Source organism: Bombina bombina, chromosome 1 (assembly GCF_027579735.1).
Source record: "Bombina bombina isolate aBomBom1 chromosome 1, aBomBom1.pri, whole genome shotgun sequence".
Taxonomy (NCBI): Eukaryota; Metazoa; Chordata; class Amphibia; order Anura; family Bombinatoridae; genus Bombina; species Bombina bombina.
In genome coordinates, this window is record NC_069499.1 from 755,059,210 (window position 1) to 755,086,124 (window position 26,915).

General features: G+C 42.0%; 1 protein-coding gene across 2 annotated transcripts in view; it reads right to left on the reverse strand.

Moving 5' to 3' along the window:
• Window positions 1–26,915, reverse strand: part of AMMECR1 (AMMECR nuclear protein 1) — a 675,476-nt gene that overhangs the window by 189,187 nt on the left and 459,374 nt on the right. For both annotated transcript variants that reach the window (XM_053699304.1, XM_053699305.1), the window contains one exon: window positions 20,092–20,206. In XM_053699304.1, the coding sequence (XP_053555279.1) occupies window positions 20,092–20,206 (115 nt within the window). The remainder of the gene's footprint in view (window positions 1–20,091; window positions 20,207–26,915) is intronic.

The following is a 26,915-nucleotide window of genomic DNA, read 5'->3' on the forward strand; positions in this document are numbered from 1 at the left end:
TAAACTTAACAAAATTTTTACAGTAGTATCTTACAGCCTTAGTAACTTTGCACAACTATGCAAATAAACAATTAACCCCTTAACGGCAAAACCGGATTGAAAAAACGTCAAAACTGGTAAAAAAGACTTTAAGCACCTTGCCACAGCTCTGCTGTGGCGCCTACCTGCCCTTCAGAACGATTTGAGGGGAAAAAAAACCTCCTTTACAGCCCTCAAACACAGCAGGAACCTCTAGAAAAGCAGTTGGATGACTCTTAAGGAAAAGAAACTGCGCAACTGAGGCTCGAAAATAGGCCCCTCCCACCTCACTCGATGTTTTGAGGCCTATTAGAAAAACACCTGAGTGTCTCTTAATTAACCATGTGGGTTAAAAAAACCCTATCACAAGCCACAATGACCCCTTCAGTCCCTTCAAAAAAACGTTATAATTGCATCATTTACTGAACAAAACAAAAAACGTTTTTTTCCTAACAGTGTCACCAGTAACAAATGAGCCCTTCAAGCAAGCTGAAATTACAATCCAATACAGTTTACCCTTTCCCCATGGGGATATTGCCAGCCTTTTCTAGAATAAACACAGTCTGTCTAGAAAAACAGACTGAACATACCTCATATGCAGCTTAGCATGGAAACTGTTCCCCCAACTGATGTTTTCCTGTACTCTTCAGCCCTTGTGAGAACAGCAGTGGATCTTAGTTACAAAGTGCTAATATCATAATCCTCCTTGCAGAAATCTTCATCTCTTGTCCTGCCAAAGAGTAAATAGTACACACCGGCACCATTTAAAATAACAAACTTTTGCTTGAGAAATAAAAAACTAAAATTTTTGTCACCACACTCGCTCTGCACTTCCTAGTTACTTAGAGTAGGCAAAGAGAATGAGGGGTGGAGCTAAGGGGGGAGCTATATAGGCAGCTCTGCTGTGGGTGCTCTCTTTGCCACTTCCTGTAGGGGAGGAGAATATCCCACAAGTAAGGATGAATCCGTGGACTCGATACATCTTAAAAGAGAAATCCAATTGGCTGTTCAAATCAGCCAATAAGATTTCAGTAGCCCTCATCCTATTGGCTGATTTTGACAGTTTCAGCCAATAGGAATTCAAGGTACCCCAATAAATATGGGGTTTTTTGAATTCCATATTCAGTGTACAGCAGACGATCGCATGAAGAGGAACCTCCATGCCTTTGCCGAGGACCGCCATTGCGAAGGAGCTCCATCGATGACTGCCACCGAGGATCGCCACTTCTGAGAAGACCACTCCGGACCTCCGCGCCGCCTTCGCTGTGAATGAAGATGATGTACCCGCCTGGAAGAAGGAAGAAGACAGGACTTCTTTTGTTTTTAAAAAATATTTCATTATTTATTTATTTATTTGGGGGGGGGGGGAGGGGGGTCTTAGATTAGGGTTTTTTTTGGGCAAATTTCAATAGCTGAATGTGCCCTTTTAACAGCAATGCCCATACAAATGCCCCAAAAAATGGGTAGTTTAGGTTTATTAGTGTTAGTTTTTTTACTGTTAGGGGGGCTTGGTTTATTTGTAATGTAAGAGCTGTTAAACTTTTAAGGGCTATTGGTAGTTTAGCATTAGATTAGTGGATTTTTTTTTTTGGGGGGGGGGGGCTTTTTTATTTTCATAGGGATTAGGTTTAATTTTTTTATTTTGGATAGTTATTACTTGTAATGTTAGCGTTGTTTATTTTCTGTAATTAGATTAATGTAAAGTAATTTTTTGTATTTTTTATTGTAATGTAGTATTTTTTTTAAATTGTAATTAAGGGGTTAATTTAGGGGGTGCTCGGTTAGGGGGCTTAGTAATTAAATTAGTTTTTTTGCGTTGTGGGGGTTGGTGGTGTAGGAGTTAATAGGTAAATTAGGTTTAATGCGTTGTGGGGGGTTGGCCGATTAAGGGTTAATAGATGTATTAAGTAGTTTGCAAAGTTGGGGTTTGTGGATTTAGGGGTTAATAATTTTCTAAGGTCGTTTTTCTTAATACTTTGTGTGGGCGGTTAGTTTATTTTTTTTCATACTTATTGCGTGCAACTTTATTTTTTTAATACTTATTGCAGGCATTTTTTTTTTTTGTAATGCTCCATTTGCCTTTGCTGCATCCCAGTGGATTCTGAAAATTGCAGGGTGGTGAAAGAATCCACCTGCGCCCAGGTGAATTCTTTTGGCTGCCTCGCGCTGCCAACATTCCTTTGAGGATGCGTGCGCAACTGCCGACAGACATTACAAAACGCAATTATAGTATAGATACCAAGAGAACAAAGCAAATTTGATGAAAAAAAGTAAATTAGAAAAGTTGTTTAAAAAATGACATGCCCTATTTGAATCATGAATGTTTAATTTTGACTACTGCCCCTTTAAGATCATAAGGCAGATAAAAAAAAAAGCATCTTGGTTGGGTGCCTCCAACAAACTACTGTAAACAATTTTTAACCTCAGAAGATACCTTTTAGTTTGTTTGGGTTAAAATACCAGAATCCTGGCAAATAGAGTAGGATGCTTACTATAAAGAAAAGTAAAATTAGGAGAATAGGATCAAGAACAAGAACAAAAACAAGTTGAATGATCCTGTAATTCTCTAGTAGACAGCGTTTCATTGAAAGTAAAACATCTGGCATGCTTTGAAATTGTAAAATCAGATTAGATCAAATCCTTCTTGATTCCACAAGCACATCAAATTACAAATTATACAAGCTGCCAAAAGTAAATTCTATGGCAATTCCTGGAAATCACACTTCTAAACTAAATGTTTAGGATAAATATCAGATCTAAAAAACAGAATTTATGCTTACCTGATAAATTACTTTCTCTTGCGGTGTATCCAGTCCACGGATTCATCCTTTACTTGTGGGATATTCTCCTTCCCTACAGGAAGTGGCAAAGAGAGCACACAGCAGAGCTGTCCATATAGCTCCCCCTCTAGCTCCACCCCCCAGTCATTCGACCGAAGGTTAGGAAGAAAAAGGAGAAACCATAGGGTGCAGTGATGACTGTAGTTTAAACAAAAAAAAATTTACCTGACTTAAATGCCAGGGCGGGCCGTGGACTGGATACACCGCAAGAGAAAGTAATTTATCAGGTAAGCATAAATTCTGTTATCTCTTGCAAGGTGTATCCAGTCCACGGATTTATCCTTTACTTGTGGGATACCAATACCAAAGCTTTAGGACACGGATAAAGGGAGGGAACAAGACAGGTACCTTAAACGGAAGGCATTACTGCTTGTAAAACCTTTCTCCCAAAAATAGCCTCCGAAGAAGCAAAAGTATAGAATTTGGAAAATTTGGAAAAAGTATGCAGTGAAGACCAAGTCGCTGCCTTCCAAATCTGTTCAACAGAAGCCTCATTTTTGAAAGCCCATGTGGAAGCCACTGCTCTAGTAGAATGAGCAGTAATTGTTTCAGGAGGCTGCTGGCCAGCAGTCTCATAGGCCAAACAGATGATGCTTTTCAGCCAAAAGGAAAGAGGTAGCAGTCGCTTTCTGACCTCTCCTCTTACCAGAATAGATAACAAACAAGGAGGATGTTTGTCTGAAATCCTTAGTTGCTTGTAAATAGAACTTTAAAGCACGAACTACATCAAGATTGTGTAACAGACGTTCCTTCTTCGAAGAAGGATTAGGACACAGAGAAGGAACAACTAATTTCCTGGTTAATATTCTTGTTAGAAACAACTTTAGGAAGAAAACCAGGCTTGGTACGCAAAACTACCTTATCTGTGTGGAACACCAGGTAAGGTGAATCACACTGTAAGGCAGATAATTCTGAGACTCCTCGAGCAGAAGAGATAGCTACCAAAAATAAAACTTTCCAAGATAACAACTTAATATCTATGGAATGTAAAGGTTCAAACGGAACCCCTTGAAGAACTGAAAGAACTAGATTTAGACTCCATGGCGGAGCAACAGGTTTATAGACAGGCTTGATTCTGACTAAAGCCTGAGCAAACGCTTGAACGTCTGGTACCTCTGCCAGACGCTTGTGTAAAAGAATAGACAGAGCAGAAATCTGTCCCTTTAAGGAACTAGCTGACAATCCTTTCTCCAATCCTTCTTGGAGGAAAGACAATATCCTGGGAATCCTAATCTTACTCCATGAGTAACCCTTGGATTCACACCACCCCAGATATTTCCGCCATATCTTATGGTAGCTTTTCCTGGTGACAGGCTTTCTAGCCTGAATCAGAGTATCTATAACCGACTCAGAGAAACCACGCTTTGATAGAATTAAGCGTTCAATCTCCAAGCAGTCAGACGTAGAGAAACTAGATTTGGATGCTTGAACGGACCCTGTATTAGAAGATCCTGCCTCATTGGCAGTGTCCATGGTGGGACAGATGACATGTCCACTAGGTCTGCATACCAAGTCCTGCGTGGCCACGCAGGCGATATCAGAATCACCGAAGTCTTCTCCTGCTTGATTCTGGCGACCAGACGAGGGAGAAGGGGAAACGGTGGAAAAACATAAGCCAGATTGAAGGACCAAGGCGCTGCTAGAGCATCTATCAATACCGCCTTGGGGTCCCGGGACCCATAGAGAGGAAGTTTGGTGTTCTGACGGGACGCCATCAGATCCAACTCTGGAGTGCCCCATAGTTGAGTCAGCTGGGCAAACACCTCCGGGTGGAGTTCCCACTCCCCCGGGTGAAAAGTCTGACGACTTAGGAAATCCGCCTCCCAGTTGTCTACTCCTGGGATGTGAATTGCTGAGAGCTGTCAGGAGTGATCTTCCGCCCACCTTATTATTTTGGTTACTTCCGTCATCGCTAGGGAACTCTTTGTTCCCCCCTGATGATTGACATAAGCTACAGTCGTGATGTTGTCCGACTGAAATCTGATGAATTTGGCCGCAGCTAGTTGAGGCCATGCCTGAAGAGCGTTGAATATCGCCCTCAGTTCCAGAATGTTTATCGGGAGAAGCTTTTCTTCCCGAGACCATAAAGCCCTGAGCTTTCAGGGAGTCCCAGACCGCACCCCAGCCTAACAGACTGGCGTCGGTCGTTACAATGATCCACTCTGGTCTGCGGAAACATATTCCCTGAGACAGGTGATCCTGAGACAACCACCAGAGAAGAGAATCTCTGGTCTCCTGGTCCAACTGAATTTGAGGAGACAATACTAACACCACATTCACTTTACCTTCCCGAGAGAGACCCTAGTGCTTAGAGCCGGCAAAGAGAATGACTGGGGGATGGAGCTAGAGGGGGAGCTATATGGACAGCTCTGCTGTGTGCTCTCTTTGCCACTTCCTGTAGGGAAGGAGAATATCCCACAAGTAAAGGATTAATCCGTGGACTGGATACACCTTGCAAGAGAAAGTAAGTACCATTTGACAAAATGGAGTATTGTACATTTATGATTACATAATTGCTGCCAACATTACTACATCACATCAAGGAGTTTGACACATAAATAACCTAATTTTGCTTCAAACCATTATATTAAAGTGAACGTAAATTTTAATGAATGAGTGCCCGGTTTTTAAAAATACTATTAAAAACGGGGGCACTTTCATTCATGAGAGTTTACATTGCAGCGGTTTTGCTAAAATACTTACCTTTTTTCTTCTTCCAAGCTGGACCAGCGATCCCCCGCCCGCAGCTGCTCGGTACTTACGTCAGCAATGACGAATCCGGCTTCCTCTAATCATGGCTTCCCCCCCAGAGCAAACGTTTCCTGAGGCCATGCCGTGATTGAAGGAATTCGGTTTCGTCATTGCTGTGTAAGTACAGCAGGAAGAAGCGGGCGATCGCTGGTCCAGCTTGGAAGAAGAAAAAAGGTATTTTAACAAAACCGCTGCAATGTAAACTTTCATGAATGAAAGTGCCCCTGTTTTTAATAGTATTTTTAAAAAACATAATTTATGCTTACCTGATAAATTCCTTTCTTCTGTAGTGTGATCAGTCCACGGGTCATCATTACTTCTGGGATATTAACTCCTCCCCAACAGGAAGTGCAAGAGGATTCACCCAGCAGAGCTGCATATAGCTCCTCCCCTCTACGTCACTCCCAGTCATTCGACCAAGGACCAACGAGAAAGGAAAAGCCAAGGGTGAAGTGGTGACTGGAGTATAAATTAAAAAATATTTACCTGCCTTAAAACAGGGCGGGCCGTGGACTGATCACACTACAGAAGAAAGGAATTTATCAGGTAAGCATAAATTATGTTTTCTTCTGTTAAGTGTGATCAGTCCACGGGTCATCATTACTTCTGGGATACCAATACCAAAGCAAAAGTACACGGATGACGGGAGGGATAGGCAGGCTCTTTATACAGAAGGAACCACTGCCTGAAGAACCTTTCTCCCAAAAATAGCCTCCGATGAAGCAAAAGTGTCAAATTTGTAAAATTTGGAAAAAGTATGAAGCGAAGACCAAGTTGCAGCCTTGCAAATCTGTTCAACAGAGGCCTCATTCTTAAAGGCCCAAGTGGAAGCCACAGCTCTAGTGGAATGAGCTGTAATCCTTTCAGGAGGCTGCTGTCCAGCAGTCTCATAAGCTAAACGAATTATGCTACGAAGCCAAAAAGAAAGAGAGGTAGCAGAAGCTTTTTGACCTCTCCTCTGCCCAGAGTAAACGACAAACAGAGAAGACGTTTGTCGAAATTCCTTAGTTGCCTGTAAGTAAAATTTTAGAGCACGGACTACATCCAGGTTGTGCAGTAGACGTTCCTTCTTCGAAGAAGGATTTGGGCATAAAGAAGGAACAACAATCTCTTGATTGATATTCCTGTTAGTAACTACCTTAGGTAAGAACCCAGGTTTAGTACGCAGAACTACCTTATCCGAATGAAAAATCAAATAAGGAGAATCACAATGTAAGGCTGATAACTCAGAGACTCTTCGAGCCGAGGAAATAGCCATTAAAAATAGAACTTTCCAAGATAACAACTTTATATCAATGGAATGAAGGGGTTCAAACGGAACGCCCTGTAAAACATTAAGAACAAGGTTTAAACTCCATGGTGGAGCAACCGTTTTAAACACAGGCTTAATCCTGGCCAAAGCCTGACAAAAAGCCTGGACGTCAGGAACTTCTGACAGACGTTTGTGTAACAGAATGGACAGAGCTGAGATCTGTCCCTTTAATGAACTAGCGGATAAACCCTTTTCTAAACCTTCTTGTAGAAAAGACAATATCCTAGGAATCCTAACCTTACTCCAAGAGTAACCTTTGGATTCACACCAATATAGGTATTTACGCCATATCTTATGGTAAATCTTTCTGGTAACAGGTTTCCTAGCCTGTATTAAGGTATCAATAACTGACTCAGAAAACCCACGTCTTGATAAAATCAAGCGTTCAATTTCCAAGCAGTCAGCTTCAGAGAAGTTAGACTTTGATGTTTGAAGGGACCCTGTATCAGAAGGTCCTGTTTCAGAGGTAGAGACCAAGGTGGACAGGATGACATGTCCACCAGATCTGCATACCAAGTCCTGCGTGGCCACGCAGGTGCTATTAGAATCACTGATGCTCTCTCTTGTTTGATTCTGGCAATCAATTGAGGAAGCATCGGGAAGGGTGGAAACACGTAAGCCATCCTGAAGTCCCAAGGTGCTGTCAGGGCATCTATCAGGACTGCTTCTGGATCCCTGGATCTGGACCCATAACGAGGAAGCTTGGCGTTCTGTCGAGACGCCATGAGATCTATCTCTGGTTTGCCCCAACGTCGAAGTATTTGGGCAAAGACCTCCGGATGAAGTTCCCACTCCCCCGGATGAAAAGTCTGACGACTTAAGAAATCCGCCTCCCAGTTCTCCACTCCCGGGATGTGGATTGCTGACAGGTGGCAAGAGTGAGACTCTGCCCAGCGAATTATCTTTGATACTTCCATCATAGCTAGGGAGCTTCGTGTCCCTCCCTGATGGTTGATGTAAGCTACAGTCGTGATGTTGTCCGACTGAAACCTGATGAAACTCCGCGTTGTCAACTGGGGCCAAGCCAGGAGGGCATTGAGAACTGCTCTCAATTCCAGAATGTTTATTAGCAGGAGACTCTCCTCCTGACTCCATTGTCCCTGAGCCTTCAGAGAATTCCAGACGGCACCCCAACCTAGAAGGCTGGCGTCTGTTGTTACAAATGTCCAGTCTGGTCTGCTGAATGGCATCCCCCTGGACAGATGTGGCCGAGAAAGCCACCAAAGAAGAGAATTTCTGGTCTCTTGATCCAGAGAAGGAATGTTTATTGGCAGGAGACTCTACTATGTCCATTGCCGCTACCATTAAGCCGATTACCTCCATGCATTGAGCCACTGACGGGTGTTGAATGGAATGAAGGGTGCGGCAAGCACTTTGAAGTCTTGTTAACCTGTCCTCTGTCAGGTAAATCTTCATTTTTACAGAATCTATAAGAGTCCCCAGGAAGGGAACTCTTGTGAGTGGAACGAGTGAACTTTTCTTTTCGTTCACCTTCCATCCATGTGACCTTAGAAATGCCAGTACTAACTCTGTATGAGACTTGGCAGTTTGAAAGCTTGAAGCTTGAATCAGAATGTCGTCTAGGTATGGAGCTACCGAGATTCCCCGCGGTCTTACCGCCAGAAGAGCACCCAGAACCTTTGTGAAGATTCTTGGAGCTGTAGCCAATCCGAATGGAAGAGCTACAAACTGGTAATGCCTGTCTAGGAAGGCAAACCTTAGGTACCGGTAATGATCTTTGTGAATCGGTATGAGAAGGTAAGCATCTTTTAAATCTACAGTGGTCATGTACTGACCCTCTTGGATCATAGGTAAAATTGTCCGAATAGTCTCCATCTTGAACGATGGAACTCTTAGGAACTTGTTTAGGATCTTTAAGTCCAGGATTGGTCTGAAAGTTCCCTCTTTTTTGGGAACCACAAACAGATTTGAGTAAAACCCCTGTCCCTGTTCCGATCGTGGAACTGGGTGGATTACTCCCATTAACAAGAGCTCTTGTACGCAGCGTAGAAACGCCTCTTTCTTTGTCTGGATTGTTGACAACCTTGACAGATGAAATCTCTCTCTTGGAGGAGAGTATTTGAAGTCCAGAAGGTATCCCTGAGATATTATTTCTGGCGCCCAGGGATCCTGGACATCTCTTGCCCAAGCCTGGGCGAAGAGAGAAAGCCTGCCCCCCACTAGATCCGATCCCGGATCGGGGGCCCTCAATTCATGCCGTTTTAGGGGCAGCAGTAGGTTTCCTGGTCTGCTTGCCCTTGTTCCAGGACTGGTTAGGTTTCCAGCCTTGTCTGTAGCGAGCAACAGCTCCTTCCTGTTTTGGTGCAGAGGAAGTTGATGCTGCTCCTGCTTTGAAATTACGAAAGGAACGAAAATTAGACTGTCTAGTCTTAGTTTCGGCTTTGTCCTGAGGCAGGGCATGGCCTTTACCTCCTGTAATGTCAGCGATAATCTCTTTCAACCCGGGCCCGAATAAGGTCTGCCCTTTGAAAGGTATATTAAGCAATTTAGACTTAGAAGTAACATCAGCTGACCAGGATTTTAGCCACAGCGCCCTGCGTGCCTGAATGGCGAATCCTGAATTCTTCGCCGTAAGTTTAGTTAGATGTACTACGGCCTCCGAAATGAATGAATTAGCTAGTTTAAGGACTCTAAGCCTGTCCGTAATGTCGTCCAGAGTAGCTGAACTAATGTTCTCTTCCAGAGACTCAATCCAGAACGCCGCTGCAGCCGTGATCGGCGCAATGCATGCAAGGGGTTGCAATATAAAACCTTGTTGAACAAACATTTTCTTAAGGTAACCCTCTAATTTTTTATCCATTGGATCTGAAAAAGCACAGCTATCCTCCACCGGGATAGTGGTACGCTTAGCTAAAGTAGAAACTGCTCCCTCTACCTTAGGGACCGCTTGCCATAAGTCCCGTGTGGTGGCGTCTATTGGAAACATTTTTCTAAATATCGGAGGGGGTGAGAACGGCACACCGGGTCTATCCCACTCCTTAGAAACAATTTCAGTAATTCTCTTAGGTATAGGAAAAACCTCAGTACTCGTCGGTACCGCAAAATATTTATCCAACCTACACATTTTCTCTGGTATTGCAACTGTGTTACAATCATTCAGAGCCGCTAACACCTCCCCTAGTAATACACGGAGGTTTTCCAGTTTAAATTTAAAATTTGAAATATCTGAATCCAGTCTGTTTGGATCAGAACCGTCACCCACAGAATGAAGTTCTCCGTCCTCATGTTCTGCAACCTGTGACGCAGTATCTGACATGGCCCTAATATTATCAGCGCACTCTGTTCTCACCCCAGAGTGATCACGCTTACCTCTTAGTTCTGGTAATTTAGCCAAAACTTCAGTCATAACAGAAGCCATATCCTGTAATGTGATTTGTAATGGCCGGCCAGATGTACTCGGCGCTACAATATCACGCACCTCCCGAGCGGGAGATGTAGGTACTGGCACGTGAGGCGAGTTAGTCGGCATAACTCTCCCCTCGTTGTTTGGTGAAATTTGTTCAATTTGTACAGATTGACTTTATTTAAAGTAGCATCAATACAGTTAGTACATAAATTTCTATTGGGCTCCACTTTGGCATTGCAACAAATGACACAGGTATCTTCCTCTGAATCAGACATGTTTAACACACTAGCAAATAAACTTGCAACTTGGAATACAATTCAATTAGAATAATATTAAAAACGTACTGTGCCTTTAAGAAGCACAGAAAATCTATGACAGTTGAAAATTAATAAATTGAAACAGTTATAGCCTCAATCCTTGTAAACAACACAACTTTAGCAAAGGTTTAATCCCAATAGCAAAGATAACAAATTCTGAAAGCAGGAAACAATTACAGAATAAACGTTTTTTATCACAGTCAACTATAATTCTCACAGCTCTGCTGAGAGAAATTACCTCCCTCAAAATAAGTTTGAAGACCCCTGAGTTCTGTAGAGATGAACTGGATCATGCAGGAAATACAATGAGCTGCTGACTGAAATAACTGATGCATAGAAAAGGCGCCAAAAAAACGGCCCTTCCCCCTCACACACAGCAGTGAGAGAGAACAGAAACTGTCAGAAAAAGATTAAGCAACTGCCAAGTGGAAAAATGGTGCCCAAACATTTATTCACTCAGTACCTCAGCAAATGAAAACGATTTTACATTCCAGCAAAAACGTTAAACATAATTTCTAGTTATTAAACAGCTTAATGTACTTCTTACAGTGTAATTCTAGTGAAGTACCATTCCCCAGAATACTGAAGTGTAAAGTATACATACATGACATTATATCGGTATGGCAGGATTTTCTCATCAATTCCATTGTCAGAAAATAAAAGCTGCTACATACCTCTATGCAGATTCATCTGCCCGCTGTCCCCTGATCTGAAGTTTACCTCTCCTCAGATGGCCGAGAAACAGCAATATGATCTTAACTACTCCGGCTAAAATCATAGCAAAAACTCTGGTAGATTCTTCTTCAAACTCTGCCAGAGAGGTAATAACACACTCCGGTGCTATTTTAAAATAACAAACTTTTGATTGAAGATATAAAACTAAGTATAATCACCATAGCCCTCTCACACCTCCTATCTAGTCGTTGGGTGCAAGAGAATGACTGGGAGTGACGTAGAGGGGAGGAGCTATATGCAGCTCTGCTGGGTGAATCCTCTTGCACTTCCTGTTGGGGAGGAGTTAATATCCCAGAAGTAATGATGACCCGTGGACTGATCACACTTAACAGAAGAAACTGGGTACTCATTCATGAAAATTTACCTTCACTTTAAGGTTTGCAATTGACATAAAACCAACATTGATTCATGATTCGGATAGAGCATACAATTTTAAACAAAATTTCCAATTTACGTCCATTATTACTGCCACATTTGCGTCAAAGCAATGCACTACTGGGAGTTCACTGAACACAGTGAGCAAATGACAAGAGGCATATATAGTACATTAAGAATACCCTACTTTTCCCCCCATATTTTAGGGGCAATATTTATTACATTTAAGCACACTTGTAACATAAAACTTACTATATGCATATATGGAAAATGCTGTGTTTATGGACTATTAAAATGTAAAATTTTTGGATGCAAGCACAGGTGTGGGAATGATTTGCCTAGAAGAACCGCAACGCTCGCAATTCTTTGGAGCTAAAAGGTTATTAGAGAATAACACTATGATCGCTAAGTTAACTATTATATTTTGTTGTGGCATTGAGTCCATAAACTGTACATATAGAATTTGATGTTCATTCATAGATTGGGTTGTAAATACAACCACACCTCGAAGACAGGTAACGGTTTCCATGATTTGATTGGAGGTAAAATTTTGATTGGAGGTTGGGCATTTTAAGGGGAACCTTATGCCTGATGAAATGGCGCGGAGATGCCGAGAAACACGTTACATTTGTTCACCTTAATATTGCAACTTTTGTTGTTTTTAATTATCAGCTTTTATTGTTACATATTGTATACTTTTATTAAAATTTTGGCTTACACTTTGGAGTCACTTCTCATCTGTCAAGCCCTGCAGGAAGGAGAATGTTTGAGTTTTAGTGAGCTGGGACACTAAAATATCCCAGCATGCGAGTTTAGCACATTGTTGTGCCCTCAAATTTGAGTATAATTCATTCAATTTGTACATCACAAAAAAGATTGTACAAGTGCCATTTGTTTTGTTTGTCTTAGTTCGATTGGAGTTGGATATATTGAAGGAGCTGCTTACCATCAGTGTAGTGAGCTGGGACACTGCAATATCCCAGCTGGCATATTTAGGCATTTTTTTATGCCAAGTTACATTGCAAGTATAACATCTTTGTCTATATTGGAACAAGTCAGTACATAATTGGCTACACTAGGAGGCACCCTTTTTCATTCTGTTTCTACAGGTGTGGGAATGCTTTGCCTAAGAGAGAGTTAGTAACTTGCACTTTTTAACCAAGGAGTAGTACCACTCTGTTCTAGAGAGATCTCATCTAGCTTAAAGGGACATAAAACCACATGAACATAAGTTTCTAAATATATAATGCAGTCAAAGCTTACCTGCAAAACAGTTTGTTTTAACCTCCATTAATCCATTTAAGTCAGGCATAGTTTTGTTTGCAGCAAGCTCCCCACTTGGGCATTTCAATATATGGAAGGTGCTATCCAGGCCATAGCTTCTGCAGAATGCACTGGTGCATGTGCACCTTAGGGGGCAGAGTCCCATGACACCTGACTAAAGCATTGCACAGTATAATGGTTAATCTTTCAGAGCATGTGACATTATCCCCATGGAAACGAGTAAGCCTCTTGACAACAATAGCAGTACCTGCTGTCCCTCCTTAACCCCCTACCTTGCTTGCATAAGTAATTATCCTCGCATGCACACTGTTATATGATACCACATGGTTTGGACTAGGACACTGATAAGGGGGGTAGCACAGGCTGCACTTGGCAACACTAAAGTGTAAGTAATTTTGCAGATTTTTGGAAATTGTATTAAAATACTTTACACTTATTTTTTCACACACTGTTTTAACTCAGTTGACCATTATATAATATGCACATAACTCAAAATGTTTTATGGCACTTTCAATTTGTGTGGAAGAGTTATCTAGCAGGACAACAATCCTAAACAAATTTTCAAGCGGAGTCCAAAGAAGAGCAAGGATTGCCAATTTGTAAGGCTTCCTGCCACAATCTGCATCTCAACCCAGTGTTCTCCCCAGGACCTTTTAAATCGGTGGCACCACCCGGAATATTTTACTGACCACCCAGCTATAATGTAAGCCAATATTAAGCTAAAAATAACCTATATTTAAAAATGATAAAATTTTTATTGCACAAATTAGCATTAAATGCATTTATGTTAAATTATGCAATTAATTTGTGCTTTGGATAGCTGAAAATAATACTGGTAACATTAGAAAATATTACACTGCCTCCACCTTGCTACTTCGTAATACCACCCAGCTGGCAAACTTTTCTGTGGAGAACACTGCAACCCCAATGAGCATCTGAAAAGGGAAAAAAAGGCTATATAAAATGGGAAAATCTCTGGACACTCTGGAATGCTCTATAAAAGAGTGGTAGAATAAATAGATTATCACATAGAGAATTTTGTACTTTAAATATATACTAACTTTTTCCATAAGTGAAAAGGATATATTTTTGTTGGAGATGTACTGTATATTTTTAAAATTAACTTTTCAAAAATGCTGAAATAAAATCAGATTGTAGTATTGGACTTTTGGACATGTAAAGTAATTATTTTTGGAAACATGGAGAACATTTGCAGACGTAAAACAAGAGTGTGGTATAAACCAGAGTTAAAGGGATATGAAACCCAAAAAATGTCTCATGATTCTGATAGAGAATGTGATTTTAAACAACTTTCTAATTTTATTCTGTTCTCAAATTTTCATCAGAGTATACAGGCAGGGCCGTGGAGACTCCTCATGCAGAAGGAAATTAAATTATCAGGTAAGCATAATTTATGTTTTCCTTCTTAATATGAAGAGAGTCCATGGCATCATTCCTTACTGTTGGGAAAACAATACCCAATCTTACAGGACACTGAATGATAACGGGAGGGGTAAAGTAAAGGCGGACCCTAATCTGAGGGCACTATAGCCTGTAAAACCTCTCTCCCAAAAGCTGCTTCAGCCAAAGCAAAAACGTCAAATTTGTAGAATTTTGAAAAAGTATGTAAGGAGGACCATGTTGCCGCCTTACAAATCTGATCCATAGAGGCCTTGTTCTTAAAGGCCCAAGAGGAAGCCACCGCTCTAGTGGAATGAACCGTAATCCTCTGAGGAGGTCTAAGTCCTGCTGACTCGTAAGCTAAGCGTATTACACTCCTCAACCAAAAAAGATAAGGAAGTCGAAGAAGCCTTCAGACCCTTACGCTTTCCAGAGTAGATGACAAACAAGGAAGAAGTTTGTCTAAATTCTTTAGTAGCTTGAAGATAAAACTTCAAAGCTCGAACAACATCCAGATTATGAAGTAAACGTTCCTTTGCAGAAGAAGGGATTAGGACACAAGGAAGGAACCACAATTTCCTGATTGATGTTACGATCAGACAGCACCTTAGGAAGAAAACCCAAGCAGGTACGTATGACAGCCTTATCCTTGTGAAATACCAGATAAGGAGGTTCACATTGCAAGGCAGCCATTTCAGAAACTCTACGTGCTGACGCAATAGACAAAAGAAAAAGAACCTTCCAGGACAACAATTTAATGACAACCGAATGCATAGGCTCACACAAACTTAAGATTCAAACACCAAGGAGGAGCGTTCGATCTAAACACAGGTCTGATCCTGATCAGAGCCTTAATGAAGGATTGCACGTCAGAGAGCTCAGAGAGTCTCTTGTGCATCAAAACAGAAAGTGCCGAAATCTGCCCTCAGGGAACTGGCAGAAAGGCCCTTCTCCAGACCCTCCTGGAGAAAGGAAAGAATCCTGGAAGCCTTGAGCTTATGCCAGGCGAAACCATGTTCTTCACACCAGAACAAGTAAGCTCTCTACACCTTAAGGTAGAGCTGCAACGAGTAACAGGCTTATGAGCCTGAATGAGAGTGCCAATAACCTTCTCAGAGAAACCTCTCTTGGCTAAGACTAAGCGTTCAATCTCTACATGGTCAGCCTCCGAGAATCTAGATTTTGATGAACAAAGGGACCCTGTTCCAGCAGATCCCTGCAACAAGATAACCTCCCTGGAGGAGATGAGGACATCCCCACCAGGTCTGCAAACCACATCCTTCGCGACCACGATGGAGCAATCAGTATCACTGATGCTTGCTCTTGCTTGATGCGGGCCACTACACGAGGGAGAAGTGGTAATGGTGGAAAAAAGTAAATCAGGTTGAACCTCCAAGGCACTGCTAATGCATCTATTAGCTCCGCAAGAGGATCCTTGGACCGCGACCCATATCTGGGCAGCTTGGAATTGAGCCGGGATGCCATGAGATCTATTTTCGGCATCCCTCATCTGTTGCAAATCTCTGCAAACAGTAGAGACCATTCCAGCAGATGAAAGGATTGTCTGAGGAAATTCGCTTCCCAGTTATCCACACCCAGAATGTGGATCTCTGACAGCGAGCATTTGTGGGCCTATGCCCACTTCAGAATCTGAGGAACTTTCCTCATTGCTAGGGAGCTCCTCGCTCCCCCCTGATGGTTGATGTAAGCCACTGAGGTTATGCTAATTGGAATCTGATAAACTGGGACAAACCCAGAAAAGGTCAAGCCTTCCGAGCATTGAAGATCGCTCAAAGTTCCAAAATGTTGCCCGGGAGGAGAGATTTCTATCGAGTCCACAGGCCCTGTGCCTTACTGGCACCCCAAACAGCTCCCCATCCTGATCTGAATGATCGCCTTCCCACTGTTTCAGCATGCACAGCTGAAGCGGTCTGAGATGAAATCTGGCAAAAGGAACGATGTCCAAGCTGGACACCATGAGACCAATCACCTCCATACAACGAGCCACAGAGGGCCTTAAGGAGGTCTGGAGGGCAAGACAGGCGGAAGTTAGCTTATGACGTCTCTGGACTGTAAGGAATATCCTCATGGATATGGAGTCTATTATAGTACCCAGGAATTCCACCCTGGTACTGGGAACAAGAGAACCCCTTTTCTAAGTTTATCTTCCATCCATGAGATTGAAGAAGAAATAGAAGAGCTTTGGAATGGTCTTCTGCCAGACGACAGGATGGTGCCTGAACCAGAATATCGTCCAAGTATGGCGCTAATGCTATACCTCTGGTTCTGGTCACTGCCAGCAGAGCCCCCCAGAACCATTGTAAACACTCTTGGAGCAGTAGCTAGACCAAAACGGAAGTGCAATAAGATGGAAGTGCTGGTCGAGAAACGCAAACCATAGGAACTTTGTGTTCCATGTGTATTGGAACGTGAAGGTAAGCATCCTTCAGATCTATAGTGGTCATGAACTGTCCTTCCTAAATTAAGGGAAGGATGGACCTTATTGTCTCCATCTTGAATGAGGGGACAGCTAGGAATTTGTTTAAGCACTTGAGGTCCAGAATCAGGAGGAAAGTTCCCTCCTTCTTTGCGACCACAAAAAGGTTTGAGTAGTATCCCAGACCTCTTTCTGCAAGAGGTAACAGTACAATGACACCCAGGGAGGAGAGATCCCTCACTCAGCCCAGAAACGCTTCTCGTTTTTCTGGCCTTAAAGACAGGTTTGATGAGAGGAATCTGCCTCTGGGTGGATGAGACTTGAAACCTATCCTGTATCAGTGAGCGATGACCTCCAGGACCCACGGGTCTTACACGTCCCCAAACCAAGCGTACGAAAAGAGCAATAATCTGCCCCCCGACTAGATCCATAGCCGGATCGGGGGCCACCCCTTCTTGCCGACTGTTTCGGCAGGTTTCTTGTTTTGCTTGGACTTATTACAGGACTGAGCCGGCTTCTAAGTCCCCTTGGATTGCTCTGGCTTTGCGGAGGGCTGCTGACGTTTGGATTTATCTGAACGAAAGGAACGAAAATTAGGACATTGTCCTTTAGGTTTGTTCTCCTTATCCTGCTGTAAAAAGGCACCCTTGCCTCCCGTAACCGTGAAGATAATTGAGTCCAGGCCTGGACCAAAAATAATCTTTCCCTTAAATGGGAGGGAAAGAAGTCTTGACTTCAAAGTCATGACCGCAGACCACGACTTCAGCTAGAGTGCCCTGTGGGTTTGAACAGAAAAACCTTAGCATTCAGGCAAATCTGCATATTTGCATCACAAATAAAAGTATTAGCCACCCTTAAGGCCTTAATTCCTGGATGAGGTTGAGGGGACCCTCCACCTCGATCAACTCAGATAAGGAGTCGCACCAGTAGGTAGCCGCTCCAGCAACCACAGCAACAGCCTCTGCCAGTTGAAACAAATATCCCATATGTTGCAACATCTTTAACAGAGATTTCTTATCAGTGGGCTCTTTAAAAGACAAACTATCCTCAAGCGGAATAGTAGTACGCTTAGCAAGTGTGGAGATAGCGCCATCCACCTTGGGGATGGAACCCCACAACTCTAATTGAGAGTCCGAAACCGGGAATAATTTTTTACAGGAAGAAAAGTAAAGAACAAATTATTTCCCATTCATTCTTAATAATGTTTGCCATCTTTACAGGAACCGGGAAAGTCTGTGGTACAACCCTGTCCTCGTAGACCCTATCTAATTTAGGAATCAAAGGATCCTCTGGCAATTTAGGCTCTGGGACCAAATAGCCAAAACTTCTAGCAGAAAGCGTAAATGTTCAATCCTTAATCTAAAGTCTGGTTTCTCCGCAGCTGGTGGCTTAGTGTCAGCAGATTCCGACCCAGAAAGAGCATCCTCTGAAGTATCAGACGTCTTCATCAGCAGATAATCTTGTATCAGATAAATCCAATAAGCTAGTAGATAACCCCTGGGAAGGATAGCAATAGGTAAAGCACTAAAGGCTGCAGACACTGCCGTTTGTAACTGCTCAATAAAAACTGGCAGTAAAAGGGCCCCTCCAGATGGAGGATTAGGAGTGCTACGGGAAGCTGCATGTGTATTAGGAGATGAATGTAGAGTGCGCACCTCGCGGGAAGGAGACTCCTCAGAGGTGGACGGTTCAGTGGTACTAAACATTAACTTTCTTTGACACTATTACATTATCAAGGCATGTGGAACATAAATTGAGCAGGCTGGTATACCACAGCCCCATTCACAATATAGACAGGTATTAGACTTATGCATCAGAATCCTCCATAGCTTGCGCTTATAAAACAGACTATTGAGAAGTAAAATAAAACGGCACCTTTATACCCCCAATGGCTGGGGCACTCACCACCTCCTATGACCCAGGCCAAAACAGAGAAACCACTTCTTCTTTGATAAACAGCACAGTCAGGAAAGAGGAAACAGTGTGACCACACCCGGTCACGTGGTGTGCAATGTAGGACCGCCCCTGCTATAAGAAAAAAAAAGTGCCATGCACTTTCAGCCTGCGCAGCTTACAAAACAAAAGTAAGATCTGTACATTCCAACATCTGCCTGAGCCTCATCTCACATGTCGCAGCATAATCATTATAAAATAAATTATGTGATTAATCCCCCCTGTTCAATAATCCCCCTCTGGAGATATTAACCCTTGATTCCATACAGATAAAAAGAGCCACACTGTGACCCCGTTTTCTTGCGTTATCATATGTGTATAAAAAAATGAAACAATCTTACCGGAATCTATGCAATGAAACAGAAACACAGCCTCTCAAGTTTGACAGTCTTGTAGCATCGCTCCTGACATGGACTTGAGTTATGGAAGCAGGCAGTGAAACTCGTCAACACTGATTGCTTAGGAGCTGTTAATATGAGTCTGGATGGGTTCGCAGAAAGACTCTCCCTGCATCTCCAGACCCTAATTTTCGTCAATGCTCTCACGGACAGGCTGAAAAGACTACTTAAAACTCCAGTCCCATTTCGAAGGGCAGATACCCCTCATAAGGAACTACTCCGTATCTTCTGACACTTCTCTGCCAACCTCCTGTGACGAAAGGGAAAGAATGACTGCGATATGAGGGAAGTAGGGGGAGTATTTGAGCCTTTGGCTGGGGTGTCTTTGCCACCTCCTGGTGGCCAGGTTCAGTATTTCCCAACAGTAAGGAATGATGCCGAGGACTCTTCATATTAAGAAGGAAAGATTAAATAGAATTATAAAAAAAATCATACAGGAACTTTGGGATGATTGTCCAATACTACCAATTCTGAAGGCATATGGGACATATTAACTCCTTCCTGCCGTTAGGCCATTCCATGCTATCCTTACCGTGCTGAGCTTTAGCGCTGTTAGGGCAACATGGAACGTCGTGAAACCATAGCATCATAGGTATCCAATCATTGAAATCACGCAATCATATGATTTCCATTTTTTACTTGTTTACATAGGAACTTTATTCCAATGTAGACAAATAAGTCCCGGAGGGAAAGGGTTAACTTTTTCAAATGTTTACAGAAATTCTAACCATTTTTCCCCCTAAGTAGAATGTCAGGCAGGACAATTTTAGTTCTCCAATATCATACCATAAATGACAATTCATATTTTTCGTAAAGCAACAGATTTTAAAGCAATGCAACACAGGCTTTGATCTAATTGGGGGAAAAATAAAACGGCAAAAAGTCTCACAATTGACATCTTACCTCCCAGTCCAAGTAATCACATACATCTTCAAAGTTTGTAAGCAGAGACACTGAGCAGAATAGCCGTGGCAGCTCATCCCTCGTCATTGGGGGAAAACGGCTATCCTTAAGGGCACTGCATAAAAAAAACAAGACACAATGAAAAGACGTTTTTATTAGATTAATTCTTATGTGGTAAGAAAATTGTTTAAAAAAAAGAATCACAGCATTTTATTTATCCAGACTGATCAATTTTCATTTGAGATCTCCTGTTTTGCAAATGTGTCACATTATAAAATATTCATTATATTGTAGCATTTTTAATCTACAGGTATACCTCACTTTACAGCGCTTCGCTAATACAGCCCTTTTTTGGAGCTGAAGTTCAACCTCCAAGGATTTTGAATCAGTGCTGTAATCCTTGTGAGATTGCAAGAAACGTGACTGGCACCATTTTGTTATGTGCAGTTCACTCTGTTTAAAGCATTACAGTGCAATCTGCTATATTCTGGCAATTTTACTACAGTAAATGTCGCTATTTTACTAGTACAGTTTTTATTAAATACTAATTAAACAATGTGCTAGTGTTAAACTAAACATAGCACTATTGCACCCCTAATATATGTTAGTTCAAACGTGTTAAGTTTTTAAACACACTGGCACGTGCAAAGAAAGCTAAAACCGCCTTGTTTCACTTTAAGGCGGCTTTCACTTTACAGCAGGGCTCTGGTCCCTAACCCGCTGTATGAGTGGGGTATACCTGTACTTTACAAAGATTGTTGTTTGGGTAACTAGCACATTCTGCCAATATAAACCAAACAGAAAATACAGTCCTCCATTTGGGTTTAAATTATTTTTACATTTGGAGGCAACAGGTCTTTATGTAAACTTCATCCTTTGTAATGTTCTTAGTCTTTGGCTGCCCCTTCATGTATTTGCTACATGCCGTTTTGTGCCTGTGCTATGTTGTACAGCAATTTTACTCTGAACTATAAGCCTGCTTTTGATTGTATTATAGCTAATCTGACTTGCAGGTAGGAAGCTGGGAAAATAGACTGTGGCAGAGTTATGATATAGCAGAAGCCTATTTGTGTAGCCTGTTCATGCTACAGTTAGGTGCACTTCAGTCTCAGTTTTAAGAGGGTTATTGCATGTCTGATGAGAGAGCCTGGTCGGCCTACTAAAGGGACATAAAACCTTCCTATCATGTAGTGCTTCAGGCACGTGCACGCAACATACCTAGGTATCTCTTCAACAAAGAATATCATGAGAAGGAAACAAATTTGATAACAGAAGTAAAAAAGAAAAAAAATTAAATTGTATTCTCTATCTGGATAATTAAAGAAATATTTTGGGTTTCATGTCCCTTTAAATACATACTATGCCTATTAAATGGGATACAAAGTTTAAAACCAACGTGAAAAAAAACAAAAATGAGCATGGGCATATTTCAATTTGAAATAGAAGCATTCTTGCAATATACTTTTATAAGCCAAAATGCTTCTAGTAAAAGTTGTTAGTTTTTCAGAGGCATACAGCATATCCTGTGAGGGCCTGTGCAAAGACCATGAATGCCCAGAGAGCTGGCGTGGTATGTATTGCATCTGTGTATCATACAAGCCACTGCTAACGGAGGATCTGTTGATCAAAGATTCTCCTGCTTGGAGAGAAATAATAGTGCAGACTTCACAGGGGCTGAACTAACTGAATGATCAAAGAAAAAAGGGCGGAACTCTCCAGCACTGAACGATTCCCCTCATTTCTGTATCTGAAGAAGTGTGAAGCCCAGTGCAATATATAATATAGCACAGCAGGATATTAGAGTTTTGTTACAACGTTGTGCATTGTACAGTATTTTGTATTACTTTCCACTTTAGATTGGGTCCTTTAAAAGGGACAGTCAACACCAGAATTTTTGTTGCTTTAAAAGATAGATAATCCCTTAATTATCCATTTTTTTCAGTTCTTTTGACAGGCTTGCATTTTAGCCAATCAGTGCTCTCTCCTTGGTAAATTTATGTGCATGAGCTCAATGTTATCTATATGAAACACGTGAACTAACGCCCTCTAGTGGTAAAAAACTGTCAAAATGCATTTAGATTAGAGGCGGCCTTTGAAGTCTAAAAAATTAGCATATGAACCTCCTAGGTTTAGCTTTCAGCTAAGAATACCAAGAGAACAAAGCACAATTGGTGATAAAAGTAAATTGGAAAGTTTTTTAAAATTGCATGCCCTATTTGAATCCTGAAAGTTTTTTTGGACTTGACTGGCCCTTTAAGTATTATTACATTAAAGCATTATGGTTTTTTTTAATACATTTAAATTTAGATCCAACGGTGAAATTACAAATTCTGAATAGGTTTTGAAAGTTTGTGTTAATTTAACAAAATAGGATCATACCTCGTATATTTCTGTGCTTCTTTTACAACTTATATTGCAGTTGGAATTTTCTCTATTGTAAAATAAAATAAGGATTCAAAAAGTGTAAAGGGCAGGGGTGTTCCCTGGGCATGTCTGAAGCTCTCTCAAGTCTTAGAAAATGCTGTAAGTAGGGCTGCACAATTCATCACATATGCTATTTTAAACCGCGATTGACCGCCGCGATTTAAAAACCGTGAGGGTATGCAATTTCTTACCACGCCCACTATGACATCCCTCAGGGATGTGCAATTCCTATTGTAGGTATTGTGAACGAAGTGTGCGAGTGACAACGTAACTGAAAATATTTCTCCCAGACAACGCAGTGCGCGCTATTGTCAGCTCAGTGTAAATAACTCACTTCCGTGAATCAGCCAGTTCCGTTCAGAGGGAGAGCTGCTCCTAAGAAAAGTGAGATCTGACAGACTGCAGCTGCTTCACGTCCTATTGTGCCCCAGTTTGTGACCTCTTTCTGCTCCCATAGTTACCCAACAGGCCGTGTCACTGCTGAACAGCACATATCTCTTAGATACATTTTTTTTTGCCTGTATGTTAATATGTGAAGTTCAGAAGTGTTGCCCTGTGCTCTGCTATTTAAAGGGACAGTAAACCTTAAAAATAATGTTATATAATTCTGCACATAGTGCAGAATTATATAACATTATATTAGCCAAATATTATTTAAACGTAATTTCCCCTATTCATTTTTAAAAGAAAGCGCCGTTTCACAGACCCGCTCTCAGCTGAGCGGGTCTGTTATATTTCCTCAGCGCATCGGGCCAGCTGTATAGTCACAGCCTGGCCCGACCGCGCCATAAGACTAAGTGCAGCTCGCTCCTGTGGAAATATAACAGACCCGCTCAGCAGAGAGCGGGTCTGTGAAACAGCGCTTTCTTTTAAAAATGAATAGGGGAAATTACGTTTAAATAATATTTGGCTAATATAATGTTATATAATTCTGCACTATGTGCAGAATTATATAACATTAAGGTTTACTGTCCCTTTAAGGTAGTTTATTGTTTGAATTACCAATTCAACCAATACCAATTCTAATAAAAGTTGGTTTCTCCAACATAGGTGTGTCCGGTCCACGGCGTCATCCTTACTTGTGGGATATTCTCTTCCCCAACAGGAAATGGCAAAGAGCCCAGCAAAGCTGGTCACATGATCCCTCCTAGGCTCCGCCTACCCCAGTCATTCTCTTTGCCGTTGTACAGGCAACATCTCCACGGAGATGGCTTAGAGTTTTTTAGTGTTTAACTGTAGTTTTTATTATTCAATCAAGAGTTTGTTATTTTAAAATAGTGCTGGTATGTACTATTTACTCAGAAACAGAAAAGAGATGAAGATTTCTGTTTGTATGAGGAAAATGATTTTAGCAACCGTCACTAAAATCCATGGCTGTTCCACACAGGACTGTTGAGAGCAATTAACTTCAGTTGGGGGAACAGTGAGCAGTCTCTTGCTGCTTGAGGTATGACACATTCTAACAAGACGATGTAATGCTGGAAGCTGTCATTTTCCCTATGGGATCCGGTAAGCCATGTTTATTACGATCGTAAATAAGGGCTTCAAAAAGGGCTTATTAAGACTGTAGACTTTTTCTGGGCTAAATCGATTCATTATTAACACATATTTAGCCTTGAGGAATCATTTTATCTGGGTATTTTGATATAATAATATCGGCAGGCACTGTTTTAGACACCTTATTCTTTAGGGGCTTTCCCAAAGCATAGGCAGAGCCTCATTTTCGCGCCGGTGTTGCGCACTTGTTTTTGAGAGGCATGGCATGCAGTCGCATGTGAGAGGAGCTCTGATACTTAGAAAAGACTTTCTGAAGGCGTCATTTGGTATCGTATTCCCCTTGGGGCTTGGTTGGGTCTCAGCAAAGCAGATACCAGGGACTGTAAAGGGGTTAAAGTTCAAAACGGCTCCGGTTCCGTTATTTTAAGGGTTAAAGCTTCCAAATTTGGTGTGCAATACTTTTAAGGCTTTAAGACACTGTGGTGAAAATTTGGTGAATTTTGAACAATTCCTTCATGTTTTTTCGCAATTGCAGTAATAAAGTGTGTTCAGTTTAAAATTTAAAGTGACAGTAACGGTTTTATTTTAAAACGTTTTTTGTACTTTGTTATCAAGTTTATGCCTGTTTAACATGTCTGAACTACCAGATAGACTGTGTTCTGAATGTGGGGAAGCCAGAATTCCTATTCATTTAAATAAATGTGATTTATGTGACAATGACAATGATGCCCAAGATGATTCCTCAAGTGAGGGGAGTAAGCATGGTACTGCATCATTCCCTCCTTCGTCTACACGAGTCTTGCCCACTCAGGAGGCCCCTAGTACATCTAGCGCGCCAATACTCCTTACTATGCAACAATTAACGGCTGTAATGGATAATTCTGTCAAAAACATTTTAGCCAAAATGAACACTTATCAGCGTAAGCGCGGCTGCTCTGTTTTAGATACTGAAGAGCATGACGACGCTGATAATAATATTTCTGAAGGGCCCCTAACCCAGTCTGATGGGGCCAGGGAGGTTTTGTCTGAGGGAGAAATTACTGATTCAGGGAACATTTCTCAACAAGCTGAACCTGATGTGATTGCATTTAAATTTAAGTTGGAACATCTCCGCATTCTGCTTAAGGAGGTATTATCCACTCTGGATGATTGTGACAAGTTGGTCATCCCAGAGAAACTATGTAAAATGGACAAGTTCCTAGAGGTGCCGGGGCTCCCAGAAGCTTTTCCTATACCCAAGCGGGTGGCGGACATTGTTAATAAAGAATGGGAAAGGCCCGGTATTCCTTTCGTCCCTCCACCCATATTTAAAAAATTGTTTCCTATGGTCGACCCCAGAAAGGACTTATGGCAGACAGTCCCCAAGGTCGAGGGAGCGGTTTCCACTTTAAACAAACGCACCACTATACCCATAGAGGATAGTTGTGCTTTCAAAGATCCTATGGATAAAAAATTAGAAGGTTTGCTTAAAAAGATGTTTGTTCAGCAGGGTTACCTTCTACAACCAATTTCATGCATTGTCCCTGTCGCTACAGCCGCATGTTTCTGGTTCGATGAGCTGATAAAGGCGGTCGATAGTGATTCTCCTCCTTATGAGGAGATTATGGACAGAATCAATGCTCTCAAATTGGCTAATTCTTTCACCCTAGACGCCACTTTGCAATTGGCTAGGTTAGCGGCTAAGAATTCTGGGTTTGCTATTGTGGCGCGCAGAGCGCTTTGGTTGAAATCTTGGTCGGCTGATGCGTCTTCCAAGAACAAGCTACTTAACATTCCTTTCAAGGGGAAAACGCTGTTTGGCCCTGACTTGAAAGAGATTATCTCTGATATCACTGGGGGTAAGGGCCACGCCCTTCCTCAGGATCGGCCTTTCAAGGCAAAAAATAAACCTAATTTTCGTCCCTTTCGTAGAAACGGACCAGCCCAAAGTGCTACGTCCTCTAAGCAAGAGGGTAATACTTCTCAAGCCAAGCCAGCTTGGAGACCAATGCAAGGCTGGAACAAGGGTAAGCAGGCCAAGAAACCTGCCACTGCTACCAAGACAGCATGAAATGTTGGCCCCCGATCCGGGACCGGATCTGGTGGGGGGCAGACTCTCTCTCTTCGCTCAGGCTTGGGCAAGAGATGTTCTGGATCCTTGGGCGCTAGAAATAGTCTCCCAAGGTTATCTTCTGGAATTCAAGGGACTTCCCCCAAGGGGGAGGTTCCACAGGTCTCAGTTGTCTTCAGACCACATAAAAAGACAGGCATTCTTACATTGTGTAGAAGACCTGTTAAAAATGGGAGTGATTCATCCTGTTCCATTAAGAGAACAAGGGATGGGGTTCTACTCCAATCTGTTCATAGTTCCCAAAAAAGAGGGAACGTTCAGACCAATCTTAGATCTCAAGATCTTAAACAAGTTTCTCAAGGTTCCATCGTTCAAGATGGAAACCATTCGAACTATTCTTCCTTCCATCCAGGAAGGTCAATTCATGACCACGGTGGATTTAAAGGATGCGTATCTACATATTCCTATCCACAAGGAACATCATCGGTTCCTGAGGTTCGCATTCCTGGACAAACATTACCAGTTCGTGGCGCTTCCTTTCGGATTAGCCACTGCTCCAAGGATTTTCACAAAGGTACTAGGGTCCCTTCTAGCTGTGCTAAGACCAAGGGGCATTGCTGTAGTACCTTACTTGGACGACATTCTGATTCAAGCGTCGTCCCTTCCTCAAGCAAAGGCTCACACGGACATTGTCCTGGCCTTTCTCAGATCTCACGGATGGAAAGTGAACGTGGAAAAGAGTTCTCTATCTCCGTCAACAAGGGTTCCCTTCTTGGGAACAATAATAGACTCCTTAGAAATGAGGATTTTTCTGACAGAGGCCAGAAAAACAAAACTTCTAGACTCTTGTCGG